This window comes from Thamnophis sirtalis, unplaced genomic scaffold (assembly GCF_051295495.1).
Source record: "Thamnophis sirtalis isolate CommonGarterSnake01/CBP01778 unplaced genomic scaffold, rThaSir2_p1.2 scaffold_3, whole genome shotgun sequence".
In the NCBI taxonomy this organism is placed as follows: Eukaryota; Metazoa; Chordata; class Lepidosauria; order Squamata; family Natricidae; genus Thamnophis; species Thamnophis sirtalis.
The window spans coordinates 141659051-141679340 of record NW_028261383.1 but is presented as its reverse complement, the minus strand read 5'-3'; the positions used below and the strand labels follow the sequence as shown (position 1 = coordinate 141679340).

Below are 20290 nucleotides of genomic sequence, written 5' to 3'. Positions count from 1 at the left end.
GAGTTGAAACAATTTATGTGATTACACGACCAAGGGAACGGCATTCCTGGGTTAACTCCCAGAGCAAAAAAAGAGCTCACCAAACGCCATGGCAAAGCAGCGGCCAGTCGCCAAAATAAAGAGAAAAGTCGGGCAATCAGGAGAAACGTCAGAGAACCAAAGGGGAAGAAGAGCACGCCTGCAAATCTCCTCCCCGGCCATTAAGAGGCGCTAGTTCAGAAAAAAAAAACCCGAAGAGGGCTCCGTTTTTTCCCGACGTGCCTCGCCAAACTTGCTCCGTCCTGGGCCCGACGGGAGTTGTAGTTCTTGGCCGCCGAGAGAGCGACTAGACTCGCTTCCCAGCGTGCCCTGCGCAAAGCCCGCGCGCTCGCTCTCTTCCAGCCTGTCTTGGTGAGGCGAGGCGGTGTCGGCGGCGTCGGCGAGCGCGGCAGCCACCACTACCACTACCACCACCGCCAATACCGCCACCTCTTCCTCCTCCTCCTCCGCGGAGCGTGGAGAGGGAAAGCGCTTGAGGCGAGAGGAGGAGGCGGCGGCGGCGCGGCTCGGTCCGACCATGTCGGGCGAGGAAGAAGCGGCCGAGCTGACGATCGCGGAAGACGTGGTGGTGAACAAGTACAAGATGGGGGGAGAGATCGCCAACCGTGAGTATGGGCCGGCGCCGGGGGAGGCTGGGACGGGGGTGGAGGGGCGTCCCCCAGCTGTCAGGGGAGCGCCAGGGACCGTGGCAGGGCAGGCGGCGGCGGATGGCGGGGGTGACAGAGAAGGGAAGGTGGGGAAGAGACCGCGGGAGTCCCGGGGGCGTATCTTGCCCGGCAGGACGGGAAGAAACCGGGTGGAAGTCGGGCTGGGGAGTCTTTGCTGGATCGTGGGGGGGGGGGGGAGAGAAAGAGACCCATTTTTGTAGCTGTCCCATCTAGGACTAACACACACACACACACACACACACACACACACACACACACACACAACCTCTTGGGGCGATTTTCCAGGAGAGTCCAGCTGCCTCGCTCTCTCTCCTGTGTACTATGTATGTATGTATGTATGTATGTATGTATGTATGTATGTATATGTACACACGCACACACACATCTTTATGTTCTTTTTTTTGGGGGGGGTAACCTCCCCAAAACAAAAAACCACCTGGAAGGGAAATGTAATAGTTTTACTTGAATTAATCACCCTTGGGTTGGAGGGGGGGGGGCAAAAGAGGGACTTTCGCTTGCTTAACCTCGACTCCTTTGGTAATACTGTTAAAAAGGGGAATGATATCCGTCCTTTATTAGGGGGGCGGATTCTTTGGTGGGGGGAGGATCCTCGATCTCATCCCCCCCCCCACCGGGGGAGGTTGCTGAATGGAGACGCCGACCTCCGAGAACTGCAAGGCACATGGTCTGGGACTTGCCATGTGCTGCTGCTGCTGGCGCTCGCTTCTCTCTCCTCTCCTTCGCTCTCCTCCGACGTCCTGGCGGCCTCCCAGGTTCCCCCCCGCCCTTTTGTTTAAGGAAGAATGTCTGCTTCGGATCAGATCACCTTAAAACACAGCCACACACAAACCGTATTCTAGGAAGTCGATCATTAGGCCGGCGCGGAGATCGGCAAAGGGAAGTCTTTTATTACAGCTCAGCCATAACTTATGCCTCTGTTTGGGGAGCTGGAGACTTTCCCTTTTAGCAAACCAAGTATGTATATATAGCACACTTGAGTTGTCCACCCCCTCCCTCCCCAGCCCCGGTGGTTTTTATAGTGCGAACAAACAGGCAGGGATAGATTGAGTAATCAAATACCTGGCTTGTTTAATTAGAGATACATCCTGCTTACCGTTTTTTTTTTCTCCTTTTAAATGTATTTTTTGCTCTGGCGAGAGAGCAAAAGCTTCAGACTTGGTCCACTTTCGCATAACTGCTTGGTGCAGATGCACCATAGCAAATGTTACTAGGAAACATTCAAAAATCTCAAGAAAGGATGGAAGGCTTTAGCTGCAGATGTTAGCTTTACATTTGCTCACACAGTAAGAGAGACAGAGAGAGCTTAGTCTTATTTCTCAATCATATTTTTTTTAATGGGAGGTGGGGTTAGCTGTCCTTTCCTTTTTATATTGGAGTAACATAAAATAGATCATAACTTCACTAAAAAGGATGAATAGTATTTATACAGCCAATTGAGATCACCTACATTGTTTTAAATTAGGTATTAACCTATATTTATTGATCACCTAAAATAATTTGGATGATCACAAAAAATATGTATCTGGCATTAGTTTTTACTACCAAGTATAAAATGTACTATCAAATGTGTTCAGTTTGGATTCTCTTGTGTTTTACATAAAATAATTATGTGTTCTTATTGCTAGATGTTGTTGAAACATTTATTTAATAGGGGTCTTATTTTAATGGAAATAAGCACCCAACAATTAACTAACCTGCAAAAAATAAATTACTTGCCTACTGGGAGAGACTAGTGGAAAATTGCTAGGTTTAGAAGAAGGGATTTTCCTCTTGTAGCAGTCTATTGGGTTTTTATAATTGGGCATGTATGGAATTTCATGCACTAATCTTACTGCAGCTCCTAAGAACCTATGCAGCTACTAAGATGCTTCTTAAATTCACACAACTACAAAGGCCCTCAAAACTGTGTAAGTTTAAATTGGGTGCGGAGTTTCTTGAGGGCAGAAAGATTGCCAGACTGGAAAAACTACCATAATGGGTTAGAGTGAGTTCTTAAAGATTTCACCATCCCTATGCATGTTTAATTCAGAGTGCTGAAAACATTTTTAAAAAGTTTTTACAATGCTTTGACATAGCTAGGTTCTCTTAATTCAATGCATACTAATTAAGATAGAATTTGATACATATTGAATGGGCAGTTGATGTGGACATACTGTCAAATCTGAATTCAAATGTTAAAATTATATTATGCAGTCTTATCATGTAGTGTTAATGGCATTGTATATTACATTTTGTGGCTTTCAATGTGCCTTGGGACTGCTATTACCAAAATTCTGTTGGAATTACAGTGCATTTCAGAATAGCATTATGCTGCATTTTTGAAGTGACAGAATGTTCTATTGTCCAAGATCTGACATAACCCATGTAAAGTTAATTATTGAACAGAACGCTCAAAGTTGGAAAACTAATTTTTCCTCAAGTGAAAGAAAGTAGGGGGAAATCATGGCCACAGAGTTGCAGTGTAAAGATAAATAATGTGTAAGTAAAAATAATTCATTGGCTATTTGCTGATGAGACAATCAGACAATCAGAGATGGCTGTTATAATTTTCAGAAAGACAACATGGGTTTTCTTTGTCTTTTTGAATTGTATCCTAATCAGGTTTGGGCTGAAGGAAGTTCTATTGATGTCAGTGGCGCTTTTTAAAAATAGGATGGATGCTTAAATATTAATTAAAGATGTCCTGAATATGTGGACCAGTATCGTTCAGTTAGAAGGAAAGAAAATTTTTTTTTCCAAGCAGACTGTATGCTGCTGATAATGAGGTGGATGAAAAATAAAACAACTACTGAAAGTGCACTTAGGGGCATCTTTCCCCCAATTTGGTGTCTCAAAATTCTGTGAAATTTTAAAATCTGTTAACATTAATTTGTATTTTTCTGTTGAACTCCAGGTGTCTTGCGTACTGTGGTAGAGGCAGCTAAATCTGGAGTGTCTGTCCTCAGCGTATGTGAGAAAGGAGATGTCATGATCATGGAAGAAACTGGCAAAATCTTTAAGAAAGAGAAAGATATAAAGAAAGGTATTATGCAGCTACAATATTTTTTAAACATATCAATTGTTCCCTATTTAAATTCTATTATTTTGTGCATTAAAGTATGTAGAGGTGTTGATGTTGGAATTAAGGGAATATAGCCAAAGTATTTAGTGTTACCAGGAAAGCCTACCCAGATTTCCATCTCTTAACTTTCTTTTTGGGGGTTTGTACTAGTTACTAGGCTGTAGAACTGAAGGGTAAAGTGTGATGTGGAGCGATGCATGCAACCACTTTTCTTAGATTTGCATGGCTGCCTTCTACAGCTGATGTGCAGTGCCCAGGAAAAGGCACATTTGGCTCAAGATAGAAGTGTGCACAAAAAGAACAATGGTAGGGCCTTTTTGCTTCAAACTAGAAACAAATCATATACTGGGGGTTTCTTACAAATCACTTCAAATCGATGGACCTCCCTTGATCTTTCTGACTTTCCTTTTCATCCTACTTTTCCTCATTTGCCATCCCTGCTGGCCTCGTGGTGATAGTGGGAGCTTATGTACAACGTATAGCCCTCCTTAATGTTCCAATGGCCATGTAAGCAACTGGCCTCTCTTTACTCACCTTTCACAACTTGCCATATTGCTGTTACTGATACAGGTGCACGTTGTTGTAAAGGAAATCTCTCAACTTTGGCTTTCTTTTTCTTTTAAATCCCCGTATGCAATATCTCTCCTTAAAATAGGCAGAGCAGTCTCTGAAGCAAAAGAACCTTATTTTATCTCAAATTGACGAATATGAAACACAGATCAGGCACTGATGTAATCTTTGAGGAAATGCCATCTTAAAGACCGGCATTGTTCAGAAATTTCCCAAAGATTTGTAACTTCTTCCTGGAAGGTGACATTCCATGCAGGAAGGGATCTTCCAAATTTTGGTGGAAGTGCAAAGACCAATGGAAGTTGACAGTCCTGGAGATACCTAGATCTTAAGACATGAAGGGCTTTAAAGGTGATAAGCAACACCTTGAATTATACTCACGTATGAAAACCAAACCACATCAATGTGGATTTTAAAGTAACATGAATGTGAGTCTTAGAGGCAAAGAATGTAAGCTTATTTAAAGCTTAATGGTATTATCTGGCCTATGTATTAGGAAGTAATCGGAAATGGGGTTCCTGATTTAAGTCAGTATCTTGAATGACTTTTCTTTGGTTCCAGAGAATAATATATTCTAATGTTTCAAACCAATGAACACTTGGAAGGCCATGATATTGAACAAAATAGGATTTATTTCCAACTGATCGCGCAATAAGATTACAGCAGTAGAGTGGCTGAATTCGCCTTCACCTCTTGACTGAGAGGTAGCTTCATCACATGCATTGTAATTTTTGGAAAGAGTCTGAAAAAATAGTTAATTCAGCTATTCATGGTTACACCTTAAAGTGTCTGTCTCTAAACACTGACCAAGCCAAAGAAGCTGTTGTTACAAGACAAGTTTGTGCAGCTTTAGTAAATACTGTATGCTCACAGTGTCAGCAGAAAAATAATAATTCAAACAGCAGTTTGTGGGGCAGATAAAGTTTCTGAATTATATGAAGATCCAGAGTAGGACTCCATTTATTTCTGTCTTGATTTAAACATGGATAAGCAAAACCAAGTCTCTAATAGTAATGTGATAAAATTTGTACAGTCAACTAATATATTTCAAGTTGGGAGATGTTATAGGACTAGTGTGAACTCACTGCTACTCCCTTTTTTGTGTAGGTATTGCCTTTCCCACAAGTATATCAGTAAATAACTGTGTCTGTCACTTCTCGCCCTTGAAGAGTGACCAGGATTACATCCTTAAAGATGGTGATTTAATAAAAATGTAAGTGCCTTTGATTATTTTTTTTTGCTAGTTTTTTACTTAATTCATTTACTGAACTGAGCTACACAAGATGAGCCTCTCTATGAGATTCAGAAATGTATCACTGACATACTGTGCAGGACTGCTATTGACATAATGTGGGTTTCCCATGACAGAGGCAGAATAAAGTTAGTTGGCTGTGCCCCTGCTTACCAAATCGTTGGTTTAGCTGCCAGAGGTTTTACTATAGTATGTTTGAGACCCTGAGGACAAGTAACTTCTACATACAAAATTTAAACCTTAGAATGTCACAAGAATCATCCTTGTTTCTCATCTTAAAAAACATTTTAAAGCTTTTCCCCTCTTTGTGTTGCAGTGACTTGGGAGTCCATGTGGATGGCTTCATAGCAAATGTAGCACATACCTTTGTCATTGAGGCATCGAAAGTAAGTGATTTGCATGCAGCTTTGAGAAATCACAAAGAGTCAAAGTGGATTTGTTCCGGTAGAGGGAATTTATATAAACGGCATCCCTAAGTAGAAAGAACTTGGGCTGGCGTTCCGTACAGATGGACACAGCAGTGGAAATGTCCTTGCCTTTCTCTCAGGTGTCTCTTTTTTAAAGAGTCTGTCCAGGAAAGGAATGAGAGATGGCCTTTCAAAAGGGCTGAGCCACCTTAGCCTGGGAAGCAGCAACAGAAAAGGGGAGGCCTATGTGCAGGCCAGAGAGGAAGAAGTCAGAGAAGGCCAGGATGAACATGGCAGAGGGATGGCGTGGACAACAGCCACAAACTCTGGCAGACACAAGGGAGTTTGGGGTGACCCGTGAACCCATGGAGGGATCTTGGGGAAAACAATAACCCAATTACTAACCCTGTTGTCAGGAAAAGGAGGTTGACAGGCTTGCTAGGGAAAGCTAAACCCCAGTTCCACAGGAGAAGACCAAGGTCAACGTCACTTAGCGGAAAAGGAATCTAAAATATAATTAGAAAGGCAAAGAACACAGTGGTGCTTTAGGTTATCTATCGGCAATGAATGCTCTTAAAGACCTAAGACATCAGCTGCCCTCTCTTGTCTTGCTTTTTGGCAGTGGGTTAGAAGAGGCTGCTAAAGAGGCAGGGAATGAAGCCAAGATCAAGTATAAACCAAAGGACAAAAAGAAATGTATCAAAATCAAAGTCAAGCACAGAACATGTAAGGGTTTCTAGACTAAGTCCCCTTTTGACTCTTTCCCCCTGGCTCAGCTAGTTTCCCCTACATCTAGCCCCCTAGGTATTTTGGAAAGGTACTTCATAAACATGATCTGAGATCAAGCTGGCTTAAGTTTGACTGTATAAACCATGTTGTAGGCATATGAAACCATGGCTTTCAGGTTCTCTTTTGCTAAATGTCCATACTTAAGGTTTTTATTCAAGCAATTTGCTCCTAGTGACACTTCTTATCGGAAATGTTTATGCTGAGTGAATTTATCATCTGCCAGTGGCTGCCTCTATTAATGGGAGCGGTTGAATCTGTGTATAATGTTGATCTCTATCACTGCCCAAAAAAGCAAACAGCTATATTGATTGATCAGATATTATTCACAGCTTTTTGAAGGATTTGACCTATTCAGTTTGACCAAGGCAGTCAGGGGAAAAAAAGATATCAAAATTATTAGAACCACAGATGGTAATGAATAATAAAAAATTAAGCATGAGTCATGCTGTGTTACATTAAGGTGTCTTGTTCTTCCAGTAAGTTGCTGCAGATATAGCAATAGGACATCTCTGAATTCATTCATTCGTTCGAATTTATTACAGTCATCCAACTCTAGTGGACTCAATGAAATAATTAAATCAGTCTAATAAAGAATAATGGCCATATGGATTATTATTTCTGTTTGTTGGCAGTTAAAATTTTTGAATCATAGGAAGTATTTATCTGGCATCAGAAGGATACTGGGGAAAATAATATCTCGTGGACCACAAATGTCTTGCAGGTCTTATGTGGCAAAGCATCTAAACCTAATGAAAATAAAGTTTCATATAGTCATGAAAGTAAGGGGAAAAAAATCACTTTTAACCAGGTTATATCTTAAACAGAATGTTTAAATCTGATAAGTTTTTCTTACATGTCAACTAAAATGTTCTCTTTTTTTCACTTTTAAAACGGATGCTTCTCTATTATTTTCTCTCCCCGTTTCAGGAAACTCCAGTGACGGGTCGCAAAGCTGATGTCATAAAAGCCGCTCACCTCTGTGCTGAAGCTGCCCTGCGCTTGGTCAAGCCAGGAAACCAGGTAAGGAGAGGCAGCTTTTCACATGGACTGTGGCAGTTTGAGGAAAGTGGCCAAGATTTTCCAGCTCCCGTTCAAGCTTGAAATAATTCTGAATATACAAATAAGAAACTTGACTTGAAATGTGACTTGAAACGTCACTTCCGGTTTGCTCGTAGGGCCGATTTTCGACCTCTGGAGCCTTCAGGGAAGCCTGAAGGCTCTGGAGGTTGAAAATTGGCCCTATGGACAAACCGGAAGTCACCATTCCCGAACTTCTGGGTTCCCTGTAGGTCCGTTTTTTTGCCCTCCGGAGGCTTTAGGGAAGCTCCTGAGGCTTCCGGTGGGGGAGGGCTATTTTCGCCCTTCCCAGGCTCCTAGAGAGCCTCTGGAGTATGAGGAAGGTGAAAAAACCACGGGAAAGGGGGGGTTTGTCGCTGATTGCGCGCATGCACGCACCCTGAGGGGGTTGTGCACATAGCATGGGTGTCCCCCCCCCCCCCCCGGTGCTCCCTCCGCTTTTGGCATGGCAGCCAAAAAAGGTTTGCCATCACTGTCCTAGGTTTTTATAAGCTTAGCTTTTCCCTTTAGCATCTGGCTCTTAAATTGGAAGCTTTTTTCCTTCTCTTAGAATATAGAACAACTTTTGTGTTACAGCTTTGGAATTCATATTATAGTGTTAGGCCATGCACCCTTTGTAATTGATTGGACCTTTATGACCTCGCACAAATGTAATGCCTCTCTGCTGGTCCTTCAAGCATAGGTATCTTTTGCAGTTTTCAATGAGGAACTAAAAAAAATCACCTGTGCTTTAATGAACATTATAAATTCACATCCTATGTCATACATTTCTTTAAAGAGTGAAATAGGAAATAGGCTATTAGGCACAGTTTTTAATTGCATTATATAGTCCTATTTGAATGGTGTCCATATTCTTAACAGAATTCACAAGTAACGGATGCCTGGAACAAGATTGCTCATTCGTTTAACTGCACACCAATTGAAGGTAAGAGTTGGCTGGATGAAGAGTGAAGTTGGTGCAGAACAATACAGGTGGTTCTTGACTTAATGACTGTAATGGAGCTTGCCCATTATGGTCATAAGTTGTAACAGTCTTTGTGATTGCCTTGCTTAATGACCTCAAGCCCTGCTCTCCCGATTGCAGTTGTTAAATGACTGTATAGGTCATTAACTGGAGTACATGGGGCCTTGTGGGGGGAGGCCTAGCTCAGCCAAGCCCTGCAGCATGTCCCCAGCTTACATTGACCTACTCCGGGTTCCCACACACTGAGATGTACCATGCTCCTCTTTCTGCCTAGCTGTATTCCCTCAGGCCTTGGGCCTGCTTCCCACCTCTCTGGGTCTCACACCCTCCTCCCCACCCCCCTGTCATGGAACTGGCCGCTTACTGTAAATCTCCTTTGGGAAGCAACCATTCAACTATGCTGTCTCCCTATATTATATAGTACAGAGACCATATAGTGCCATCCTGGAAGCAGGCCTCATTTTGGGAGTGGCTGCAAAGAATTGTTGCCACTCCAAAATGGAGCCTGCTTCCAGGATGGCACCACATACTTAGGGAAGCTGCCTGACAGATCAGCTGGCTTTCCTTCCCAAAGGCTTCTTCCCATTCTTCTGGGTCTCACAACATCCTCCCCACCCCCATTACCGATCAGTCTATTTACCTTTTATTATAAATCTTTTGGAAGAAGCCACTGCGCCATGCAACCTTCCTACAAAGTTGTGGAGATCGTGTTGAGAAAGGACAACAGGTCGCTCTGCCCCTCAGCATCCTCACAGGCTGTGTGGCTGTCCCAAAAGCAGACACCATTTTGGGAGCAGCCACAACTAATGTTCCCCGCAGGGCCCCTGTGGAGAAGGAAGCAGAGCATGGGGTGACTTACGGAGCGGGGGAGGCCTTGGGAGGCTCGGGGCAGGTGGGTTGCACCTGCACTAGGTCTTCCAGAATTTTCTTCATACCTGAGGTACTCCACTTAATGACTGCATAAGAGAAACCAGGGATGGGCAGGCTTCAATACTGTTGTAAGTAGAGGATTAACTTGCTGAGTGGTAACTTTGAACAGTGGCTGAATGCGGGATCATAATCCAAGAACCACCTGTAACATGTTTAGAAATGCACTCATTGCATTAGTGAATACAGTCAGCTGCAGATTCCTATTACCATGCAATGCATATAGAAGGACCATGTTAAAAATGAACACAGTGCAATTGTGTTTACTTCACAAAAATGCTACATAAATGGGATGAAGGTGACACAAGCAACATGAAAGTGCAAAACCTTGGGATGAAAAACAATGCAAGAGAACAAAAATGTGGTATAAAATATTATTGAATAGGAGTAGAAAAAGGGTGAAAACATTAGGATGTGTGAAGCACCTGGAGATTGGGAGAATAGGGAGAAGTTAAGACAATCTTAACTTAACAGATGTGCAAATGTCACATCATAGAGGCTGTGGCTGCCTTCGTAACAGCATTAGACTTGAGTTGTGTATCATTATTTAGGGCAATGGAATGTAAAGATGACCTCTGAATAATTTCAAAGAATTTTACTGCCAACTACCAGTAGCAACAATATCGCATTTTCCTGCATCAGCTTTGATTTGATAATGAGTATAGCCAGACATTTAAGCAAAAATGTATTTCTGGTATTAGTTTTTATTTCAAAACACAGGATCGTATCATGTAAGCCTCCCTTACAGTGGTGGGTTCTGGATCCCGTTCCAACCGGTATGCCCAGCGTCGTCCACATGGATGGGCGCAGCACACACACACACACACATCTGTGATGCTCCAGTTGCTCAATAGAGCGTCACGCAGGCGCTGTATGCACCGTGTGCAGAAGCGCCAAAGACTTAAAAGACCGGTAAGGAGCTCGGGAGCACCTTACCGGGACAGTATCCAGTGCTCTGGACAGGCTCGGGTGGGCCCTCCGGAGCACTTTACTGGAGCGGTATCCGGTGCTCCGGGCAGACTCCGGTACGCTCGTACCGGGGCATACCGCCTGCAACCCACCACTGCTCCCTTACAATATCAATACTAACATAAGCTCTTTTCTTGTTAGGGATGCTATCACACCAGCTAAAACAGCATGTGATAGATGGAGAGAAGACCATCATCCAGAACCCTACAGACCAACAAAGGTATGATACAATTTAAAACTGATGCTCACCCGTTTTGAGAATGATTTGCGGGTATTTGTTTAAATGAATGTTGATGGGAAATGAAATGGAATACATGATTTTCAATTCGTGTATTATTCTGCAACTTTCCACACCCTATTTGGATGGAAATGGTCTTTATATGTTTATTCCTTATCCAGAAAGGACCATGAAAAAGCAGAGTTTGAGGTTCATGAAGTATATGCCATTGATGTTCTTATCAGCACTGGAGAAGGAAAAGTAAGTCTTTTTTATAGCTTACCTGTAAGTGGATATTCCAAAGACACCCAACCTCATATAATATAATAATATATATTCCTGACTGGCTTGCTTGGCCTAATGTCTTGGAAAATCCACAAGTTGCTAATTCCTGCTGAATTAATGAAAGTTAACAGAGTGGTTGGTTTCTGTGTTGGACTCCCTCCTGATGTATTGACCAGGATATTCAGATGCTCAAAGACTGTGCTATTCTGTTATATAGTCCCAGTGTTTCAAGAAAGGCAATAAATTTGATCCTGCCATATTTCCATACAATATTTAAATGTTACTCATGACGTGGTTGCTATACATCTGCATGAGAAACACACTGATTGGCTAGAATAGCAAATTTGGCTGAAGAACCAGAAACTTCAGAACAAGTTGAACAACAATAGATCAAAGTATTATTCTAAGTCATATGGTAGAAGAATAATTCTTTGGTTCTCAAGATTCCCTTTATGCCACTTTTGTAATTTGCAAGCAGCTTCTGATTCATTATGGTGAAAAATATTAAATACTTATAGATCACTGTCTTTTTGCACTCACAGCAAACAGGATTTTTTTTGGCTGCAATTTCTATTCTAAGAAGAGGCTGCATCCTGGCCTGTTTTAAATTTAATCTTTTATATCCACTCCCTAATTCAAGCTCTAAGAAAAAGTGAATTTTCTGCCCAGTATCTGTTTTGGTTTATGCTGATGATACAGCCATTCATTTCTGAAACAAATTGATCTTCAACAGACCACAAGCCTTAAATACTTATTGCAGGGAAGAAAAATTAGAAATTAATTAAACAAATGCCATATTCACAAAATTAGGTGCAGATGACCTTTATGAAGAGAAACTGAACAGCAATCAGACTGAGCAAAAAAATCCTTTAACTACATTGTGTTAAATGTTTCAGTATCTGGGATTACTTCATCTCACACAAAATGTTCAATGCTGTAATTTGATTTGCCAACCAGCGTAGAAATCACAGAGGCACCGGCAAATCATTTTTCAAATATCTTGCCAAGAAAACTGCAGGGACGTGTCCTGGCAGTCTCTTAGAATGTAACATGACTGAACGGAAGAGAAGAAAATTGAAATAATTGTGTTTCCTTGCAATCATACTTTTGGGGGACAACATACTGAGCTTGTGGTGCACAAATCTATACCTAACATGTTGCAAAAAATGGAGGCAATTCAATCCAAGTTTTTAATAGCAATACTTCATGACCCTCATTGTCTTCAAGCATGAGCTTGAGGCTCACATTGGATTGTGTGTCAATCAAGGCCTGCATGAGGATTAGCCAATTGAAATACCGGCTAAAACTAATTTTGGCGGGAAAGATCTCTGCCGAGTTCACAAATTGTTATTTGTATGTTTTACATACCAGTTAGGTCTACTATTCTAAATGAATAAGCTGGGAAATTCACTTACATTGGGAATGATTCTATAAAATCAAAATTGCATTTCAGAAAGGTTGGGATTTTTTTTTCCTCCTCTCTTGCCATATGGTTGCCCTCCCAAGAGTAAACCTGAGACTGTGTTGCTGGAACTGTTATGAATTACCCTTGTTTGTTTTTAGGCCAAGGATGCTGGGCAAAGAACTACCATTTACAAAAGGGACCCTTCCAAACAGTATGGTTTGAAAATGAAAACTTCCCGTGCCTTTTTTAGTGAGGTGGAGAGACGATTTGATGCTATGCCTTTCACTCTCAGGTTTGTATGTAACTCTCAATAGCAGGCCTTCCCCTTGACTACTCAACCGTTGAACAATTCTTGCCATTGAATAGTTTCTACTTAATCCAAAACAAAATAGTAAGTTATATTGTAAAAGGCAGTTTTTTTATATTGCATAGCTCAGGGATATGAAGGTTGATGAGGCTAGCTTGTGGTTAAGCAGCATAACAGCACAACAGCTGAAGGAATATAAGAGATTGTATAAGGGAAGTACACTAACTAGGTGTGCTCGGTTTACTAAACTGGAGTTGTGTAATCATGAATCAACAAACTGATTGAGGACATTGGCACAATATGCCAAAATAAATAAACTACATTGTGACTTAATGCAATTATGAACAAAGCTCCTTACAAGTTATGAAGGAGTCTAGTACTTTATTCAGTCCTCTTTCTGGCTGGTATGAAAACTTCCCGGGTCTTTTTTTAGTGACGTGGAGAGACAATTTGATGCTATGTCTTTCACTCTCAGGCAGCGTCCAAATCAAATTTGCTGTCATAAAGGCTAGAGAAGGTAAGCTTCCTTTGGAGCTGAATCCTGTGGCTGGTGCCAAGTTGTTTACTTGGATAGATGCAGGATTCTTTGCAGTTTGGAGCCAGCTTATTTTCCTGAAAAGACTAACATAATTGTTGAGTAATCAGAAAACCCCGAAAGATGAATGGTTGGATTCTGAATCTGTTCTTCTGTTTCCCATAGGGCATTTGAGGATGAAAAGAAGGCGAGGATGGGTGTAGTAGAATGTGCCAAACATGAGCTGCTCCAGCCCTTTAATGTCCTCTATGAGAAAGAAGGTGAATACTTGCTGCTGAATGTCAGAGCTATTTTGGTCTTGCATCAGGCTAGACAGTTTCCTTCCAGAGGCAGTTGCTAAGCATTGCAATGCAGGATGAGAAACCATTGGCCTTTCAGGTGTTCCTGGAACCTTCCAGGATCCCTAATCACTGACCAAGCTGCTTTGAAAAATAGGAAAAGGGGGTGGTGGTCTCTAATTTGTGAGAGCCCTGAAATCCGGTGTAACTGCAGGACTTCCCTTCCTTGGCAAAATTGGAAGAGGCTTGTTTCCATAGTTCAGCAAGGCTTGGCACATTTTAAAGCAAAAGGGCATCTTAAGCCTGAGATAATAATACCAGTGATAGAACTTACGACCGTGGCGGAAGGGGAGGAATTCATGGTAGTTGCAAGTTATAATTGAGCATTTGCCAGCCAGGTTTGTGGCTTTTGGCTCAGGGGCAATGATATCTCGGGCCAATAAGCAGACAAGAAAAGTGCTGCTCAGATAGAAACCTGCACAAAATGCTGCCTTGAATTGATCAAACTTTAGAGGCATGGAACCGATTCATTTTCCTTGTGGGAAGAGATGGGGCAGAACGAAAGTAATGTGATCTTTTGGTGCATTTTGTTTTCTTGCTGTGCGTTCACCTTGTTGCTAATGGTTGCTTGTCTTGCTCTGTTGTCAATTCTCTACTCCCCTCCCTCTGACTAGGAGAGTTTGTGGCACAGTTTAAGTTCACGGTGCTTTTAATGCCCAACGGCCCCATGAGAATAACCAGTGGCCCCTTTGAGCCTGAACTCTACAAATCAGAATTTGAAGTTCAAGATGCCGATCTGAAGGTCAGTTAACAACTACTGTGCTCCTGTAAGAATCAAAGTCACAAGAACAAAATTTGTTGTAGCGAAGGGAATGGTTTGAATTTCCTATTCTGGCGGTAAAAACACCATGCTATAAATATTCATTATTCTCCCGCACTTATTTAACATGTGTAACATATCCAAATTTCATAAATTCAGATCAGTAGGCATATCTGTGCCACTATGCCGAATTCACCGAGACTGGTGAAAATTGTTTTGAATTAAAATTAAACATTTTTCCTGTCTTAAGTTAGTTTATATTGTGAATTATATAACCATTAAAAAAAGAGATATCCACTGACTCTTCCAGGTTTTTCTAGTCATGTCTACTATCCAATAATTCTCTGCAAATAGGTGAAAATTGAAGCCGCTGACTCCAAGGGTCCTGTGGCCTTGCTCCTTGTGATTCCAAGTGTTAAACATTCTAGGGCTGGTTACATTCCTATAGGGCTGACAGGAATTTCTTTGTTGTCTTAGAACAAACCAGAATAACCTATTAGGTATCTTCACTCCAGATATTTTTTCCTCTTTTTGTAGGCACTCCTACAAAGCTCAACAAGCCGTAAAGCCCAAAAAAAGAAGAAAAAGAAGGTAACTTGGCTCTGGGATGCATGATGATGTAACTCGGTTGAGCTCCTGCAAGTAGTGACAACTCAAATATTATTATGCCTTGGATCATTCTTACCAGAGCTTCTGCCTCTGAGTAGATTGTTAAGTGTAATATGTAATCCATACAGTGTTATGTTATATAATGTTGCCTAGTTCTGTAGACCTAATTGAGTCAAGTGACTTGGAAGATTGGGAAAGCTTGCTAACTCCAGGATAAATGAGGTATAATCATTTAATAACCTCTGGCAAATTAACTATACTTGATTCTGGGACAGGGCTGTTAGACTCATGGCCTGCAGGCCTGATGTGTCACGCACTGGCCACGCCCAATTTAGCAAAGGGGGGAAAGTCATGATACATTACGTGATGCTGCCTTGACGACATGAGTTTGACACCCCTGTTCTAGGAGGTATAGTTGAAAAGAAATGATCTCATTAGATAAGTTTTAATATACTTGGATTTGCAGAAGTATAAAGTGGTAGGACCAGTTGCACAAAGAGGATTTCCAACTGTAGATGGATTGGGGCTTTCCATCAGCAGTTGCTGACCCTTGGCTGAGCACCAAAAAGCTAAGATAGTTTGAAAGATCGAAAGGAAATCTCAACCGTAGGCTAACACTATGAAGAATTCCAGAAGAGGCAATCCATTTCCATATCATGGCAGGAAAACATGGATGCAGACCTGTAATCCACCAGAGTCCAGCTTGACGTGATATCTACCTGAGTGTGTGACACAGTCTCCCATGTACATAGAATAACTCACATCTTTGGATCTCACCAAAGGCAGAACTGCTTTAAACTTCATACAGTTGACTCTCTCTTTGTTTATTCAGGCCTCCAAGAATGCGGAGAATGCCACAACAGGGGAAACAGCAGAAGACAATGAGGCTGGCGACTGAATGGTTCCGCTTTCCTCTGCCTCACACCTGATTCTTTCTCTCATATGCCCCCCTCTAACAGGAGAAACGAACATCCCTTCATTGGCTATTTGTCTCATAGGACCACAGGACAAACAGCCTGGACTTCCCACAACGTGCAACCAGCTGAGATTGACTTGGCCACTAAGGGAGGAGTCTCTTGGCCACTTCAGAATACTTTTAAATGTGTGAAATAATAAAATCAGGAGTAAAAAAACAGTCTACATTCACTCTTTCTAGCCTTTGATACTACTTGTGCTCCTTAGAAGTGAGCAAATGCAGTTCTCAGCAAGAGCGGGAGCTTTCTTTCTGGCTCCATCTCTCTCTCTCTTTCCCTCTTAAAGGTACTTTAACTCTTCTGAAAAATCCTTCGACATCTTTGCAATTAATTATACATGCAAAAACTCAGTTCCTGACTTTAGAATTGTATTACATGCAACTAGTATAACTTGCACGTCACTGCTTTTTTCAATGTTTAGGCAGTTTTCCCCTCTTAAACGTCTAGGATGTTTCTTAAGTTACTAAGGAGGGGTGTCTTTTTTTACAAACCCCAACAAGATATTTTAATTTTTGCAGACAGGCTCTTTGAAGATTATTCTGTTCCTCTAGGCAGCGTCATTGTGTGTCTACAGAATTATTTTTCATTTGGTTATATACTACTGTTGGTTTCAATTCTCATCCCAGAACAAAAATAGGTTAATTAACCACCTAGTAAAATATTTTCCAGGCTCCAGAAGTAATAAAATCTGATTTAATGGGAGCTCTTTGATGTTTTTTTAAAACATTTTTTGTGCATTTGCATTTACTTATCCTACACACATTTGCCTTTTCATTACTAAAACCTTTCATTGTATTGATGTACGTGATGATATATGAAACAGGATTTTTCAGAAGAATTCCTCTCTATAGTTTTTACATGAATGAATGGTATGCTACAGAATTGGTTGAACCTGAAATTGACTCCATTTGTGAGAATCTCTTTTTATAGTATGTCTTTCTAAATTGTCCATTTCAATTGTATATGATTGTGTGGGATGCTTTTTTTTCTATGTTATTCCAAACCAGGTTCTTGTCTACACCCTTATGTAGCTGAATGGATTTCTATAAAACTGTTTTGTGCTGAATGGCAGGCAATATACCCTTCTGTCCAGTATACCTGGACTTTAGCATTTAGCAGTCTCAGTTACTACCAAAGTTTAAGACCATCAAAGGAATTTTAGATGTGTCTTTTTTCTGGTTTCTTCCCCCCCCCCCCTTTTGTCAGTATGTGTAAACTTCTACTTAAGTTTCTAGAGTGCTTGCCTGCTTTGTTGTAAGGATCACTTTCAATGCTGATTTTGGAAAGTACAATGGGGAATATGTTGAGTGGAGATTGAATCATACAGAAGTAATGAGCTTGGAGGGGATCATGCACAAGACTTGCAATGAACTGCCAATTTAATTCTAAACTGCTCCCAATTGTGAACCATGAATTTAAGGGAGGTGGGATGGGGTGGGAGAATACCGTTTGTTCCTTGCAGGGAGCATTTATAAGTAATGTTTTCTTATTTCCCTTCCTTTATAGTTCAGCCACATTACCAGTTTATAAACCACTAAGGTTGCAGTTTATTTAATTTTTCATCTTTCTTTTGAAAAACTATAAAGCAATTGTATCCCTTGGTTTAAAAAAAATGCAGTTGGAAATTTTTGAAGAAAATTCCCACAAACTGTTCTGTAACTGTTTTTTTTTCAAATAAAATTGATTAGTGATACCCATGGATAGATTAATGGGTCTGCTATGTTGAAGGGGTGGAGGAGTCTGACATTTGAAATATACTTGAAGAAATGTCTGCTTTTATGCACTTAAGTAACTGAAAACACGAAGAGTTGATTACTCTTAACTATTACTACCTACCAGATTCTTCCCATTTTTGAACATCTGAAGATGTGTAATGCTAGGTTTCTTACTCAAGCATTATGCTTGATTCATTCTACAATGCATTTAAGAAAATAAGCTTATTTTCCTTCTATTTAAAAAGTTTCCTCTTCTGATATTTTGCTTGCTTTCCCCCTCCCCCCATTTTTTAGGAAGAAAACATTTAATTCTGGCATTAAGTACAGTTTTTCTTTGTTTTGGCTAATTCTGTTTGCAACAAAATTCTTGGTCCTGACCATACATTTTTTCATACATCAACAATAGAGCTCAATACATCTTACATTTCCAACATTAGATCAACTAACTGCTCAATAGTTACTAATCCTAGAAAAAGCAATGCCAACTTTAACTTAACTAATGGAAAGAAATCATTTTAGTCCTATGCTATAAATTTGGTTAAGTGTTGTAGTGCACAAAATCACACATGATGACTTACCAGTTAATTACACAAATTTATTGGTAAGTGGCTACTTCCAACTTCTAATAACTGCCAATGTATAAGGAAACAGCCTATTTCTTTGACAGCTTGTATTGTTCCTGCTGGTCTTTTATTTTTCACAATTCCAACCAAAGGGCTTCACAGCACAGTTGAATTCAATGCACCATAGAGCTGTTCAATTTGGTTTTAATGCAGGTCGAATGAAGACCTCTGTTGGGAATCTGTTTCTAACTTTTGAAGTGCCTTTATGAGTCTTGAATAGAATGTAATTTAATTACTGACTTGTTTCTATACAGGAAATTGGGAAGCTCCCAACATGAATTTTGTTTTGGGTTATCAGCCAACCTTACTGTGTCTGTCTTGAATATCAGTGTTATGATCACTAGGTTTAGTAATAATATTTTCAAGCTCTTTTTGACTGCCCTGTACTAGAAATGTAGATTTCAATAAAGCACTTCATTGTAATTGGGCTTCAACCCAATGTGCTATGTTATTTATTTGCTCCTTTCCATCTCTGATTGTACAAGGCGGATGCTGTATCTTAATGTTGAGCTTTTTTAGATGGCCTAAAATCAATGGGGCCGCTAGGCTTTAGTTATTATATTTCTCTCTTTTCACAAGGTAATATTTCCTCCCTCTGATTCATCTTTGCAATAACCCTGTGACATAACTGATTTAGTTATTGACTGGATTCACATTGTAGTTTGGGTTTCAGAGTTTTGTTAACTCTTTAAGCTACTTTAAGCCATAATATAGCATGTGAACCCATTTTCCCAGTAAGCTTCGTAAGTTAGTAGTGATTTAAATTCAGATTCTAAGTATTTAATACTGCAATATATGTTCGATATCTGGATTCTGATTCCAGGTTGAACCATGACTTGTGATGTGATTTGAAAGATCTCATTTGTTTCATTTGCACCCTCAAACAAAACAAATCATGCTTTCCTACGAGAACCCAGCCCATGAGTTATCATTTGTTTTAGTGTGATCTGTGAACCTCTCCCCAAAATTGAGCTAATTCAATATAATTAACCACTTGTAAAAGTAAGGAACAAATATTCAATTTGAGTAGGATTGCAGAGATGCTTAGTAAATAAGCTATTGTGTTTACAGTATTTAGAAGTTTTATGGATAAGGAACTCATTGCAGCTGAGAAATTGTGCAAAATGGAAATGGGGATATGTGTGGTTCTACCTGAGTCTATCTTGGTCATAACTCTAGTGGGCAAGTCACCATGGTCAGGGGCAAGTTTCTAATTACCCATGGAATTAAGCAGGTTATTGGATCCCTCGGTCAGCCCAACCAATTGTGTTCAGGAGAGACTCTTATATCTGAGAAAAGGCAGGGTACAAATACCAAAATCATTACTATGCATTTAGAATAGCAAGTTCAGTTAATAGCTGACATCTGCATTGATGCAGCTTACAAGCTCCCCACTAGCTCAGCACTAGATTGCATTGAGGCTGGAGCAAGTAGTATGGCCCTATTCAGGCCTGGATCCTGAAGCACAGTATTGTATCAAATATCTGAAACAGGCAGTGAAGGCAACCTTCCTACAGCCCTCTCTACTTTGCTTGTCAACCTCCTAGGTCTAGGGGAGAAACAAAATAACCCACTGAGTTTAGTCAGTGTGGATGATGAGATGATCATGATGATAGATCTGCCATATTACTGTCTTCCCTAGGGCTCTTGTTTACTTGAACGCCAGCTCCATTAGCCAATACCATTGCTGAGGTATTGTGTTGACATTAGAACCATGTATCTCTTAAATAGCATTCCCATTTAAAAAACAGGGTAGTAACAGGGTAGCAATGGTCTTT

At 40.8% G+C, this 20290-nt stretch overlaps 1 protein-coding gene across 1 annotated transcript; it reads left to right on the top strand.

Annotated features, from left to right (window-relative positions):
• The first annotated feature begins 364 nt into the window (after window positions 1-364).
• Window positions 365-18946, top strand: PA2G4 (proliferation-associated 2G4). Its single transcript, XM_087710263.1, has 13 exons — window positions 365-644; window positions 3622-3750; window positions 5467-5572; window positions 5928-5997; window positions 7735-7827; window positions 8746-8809; window positions 10886-10964; window positions 11144-11222; window positions 12810-12943; window positions 13659-13753; window positions 14446-14573; window positions 15129-15182; window positions 16033-18946. The coding sequence occupies exons 1-13, from the start codon at window positions 557-559 to the stop codon at window positions 16096-16098; spliced, it is 1185 nt and encodes a 394-aa protein (XP_087566389.1). The 5' UTR covers window positions 365-556; the 3' UTR covers window positions 16099-18946.
• The last annotated feature ends 1344 nt before the right edge of the window (window positions 18947-20290 follow it).

What these genes read in the sequence shown, in the direction of transcription:
- PA2G4 (XM_087710263.1), top strand. Translation starts at nt 557, where the DNA reads ATGTCGGGCGAGGAAGAAGCGGCCGAGCTGACGATCGCGGAAGACGTG. An exon ending in TTGTCATTGAGGCATCGAAA is followed by an intron (nt 5,998 to 7,734) that starts GTAAGTGATTTG and finishes TCCCCGTTTCAG; the next exon opens with GAAACTCCAGTGACGGGTCG. An exon ending in TGTCCTCTATGAGAAAGAAG is followed by an intron (nt 13,754 to 14,445) that starts GTGAATACTTGC and finishes CCCTCTGACTAG; the next exon opens with GAGAGTTTGTGGCACAGTTT.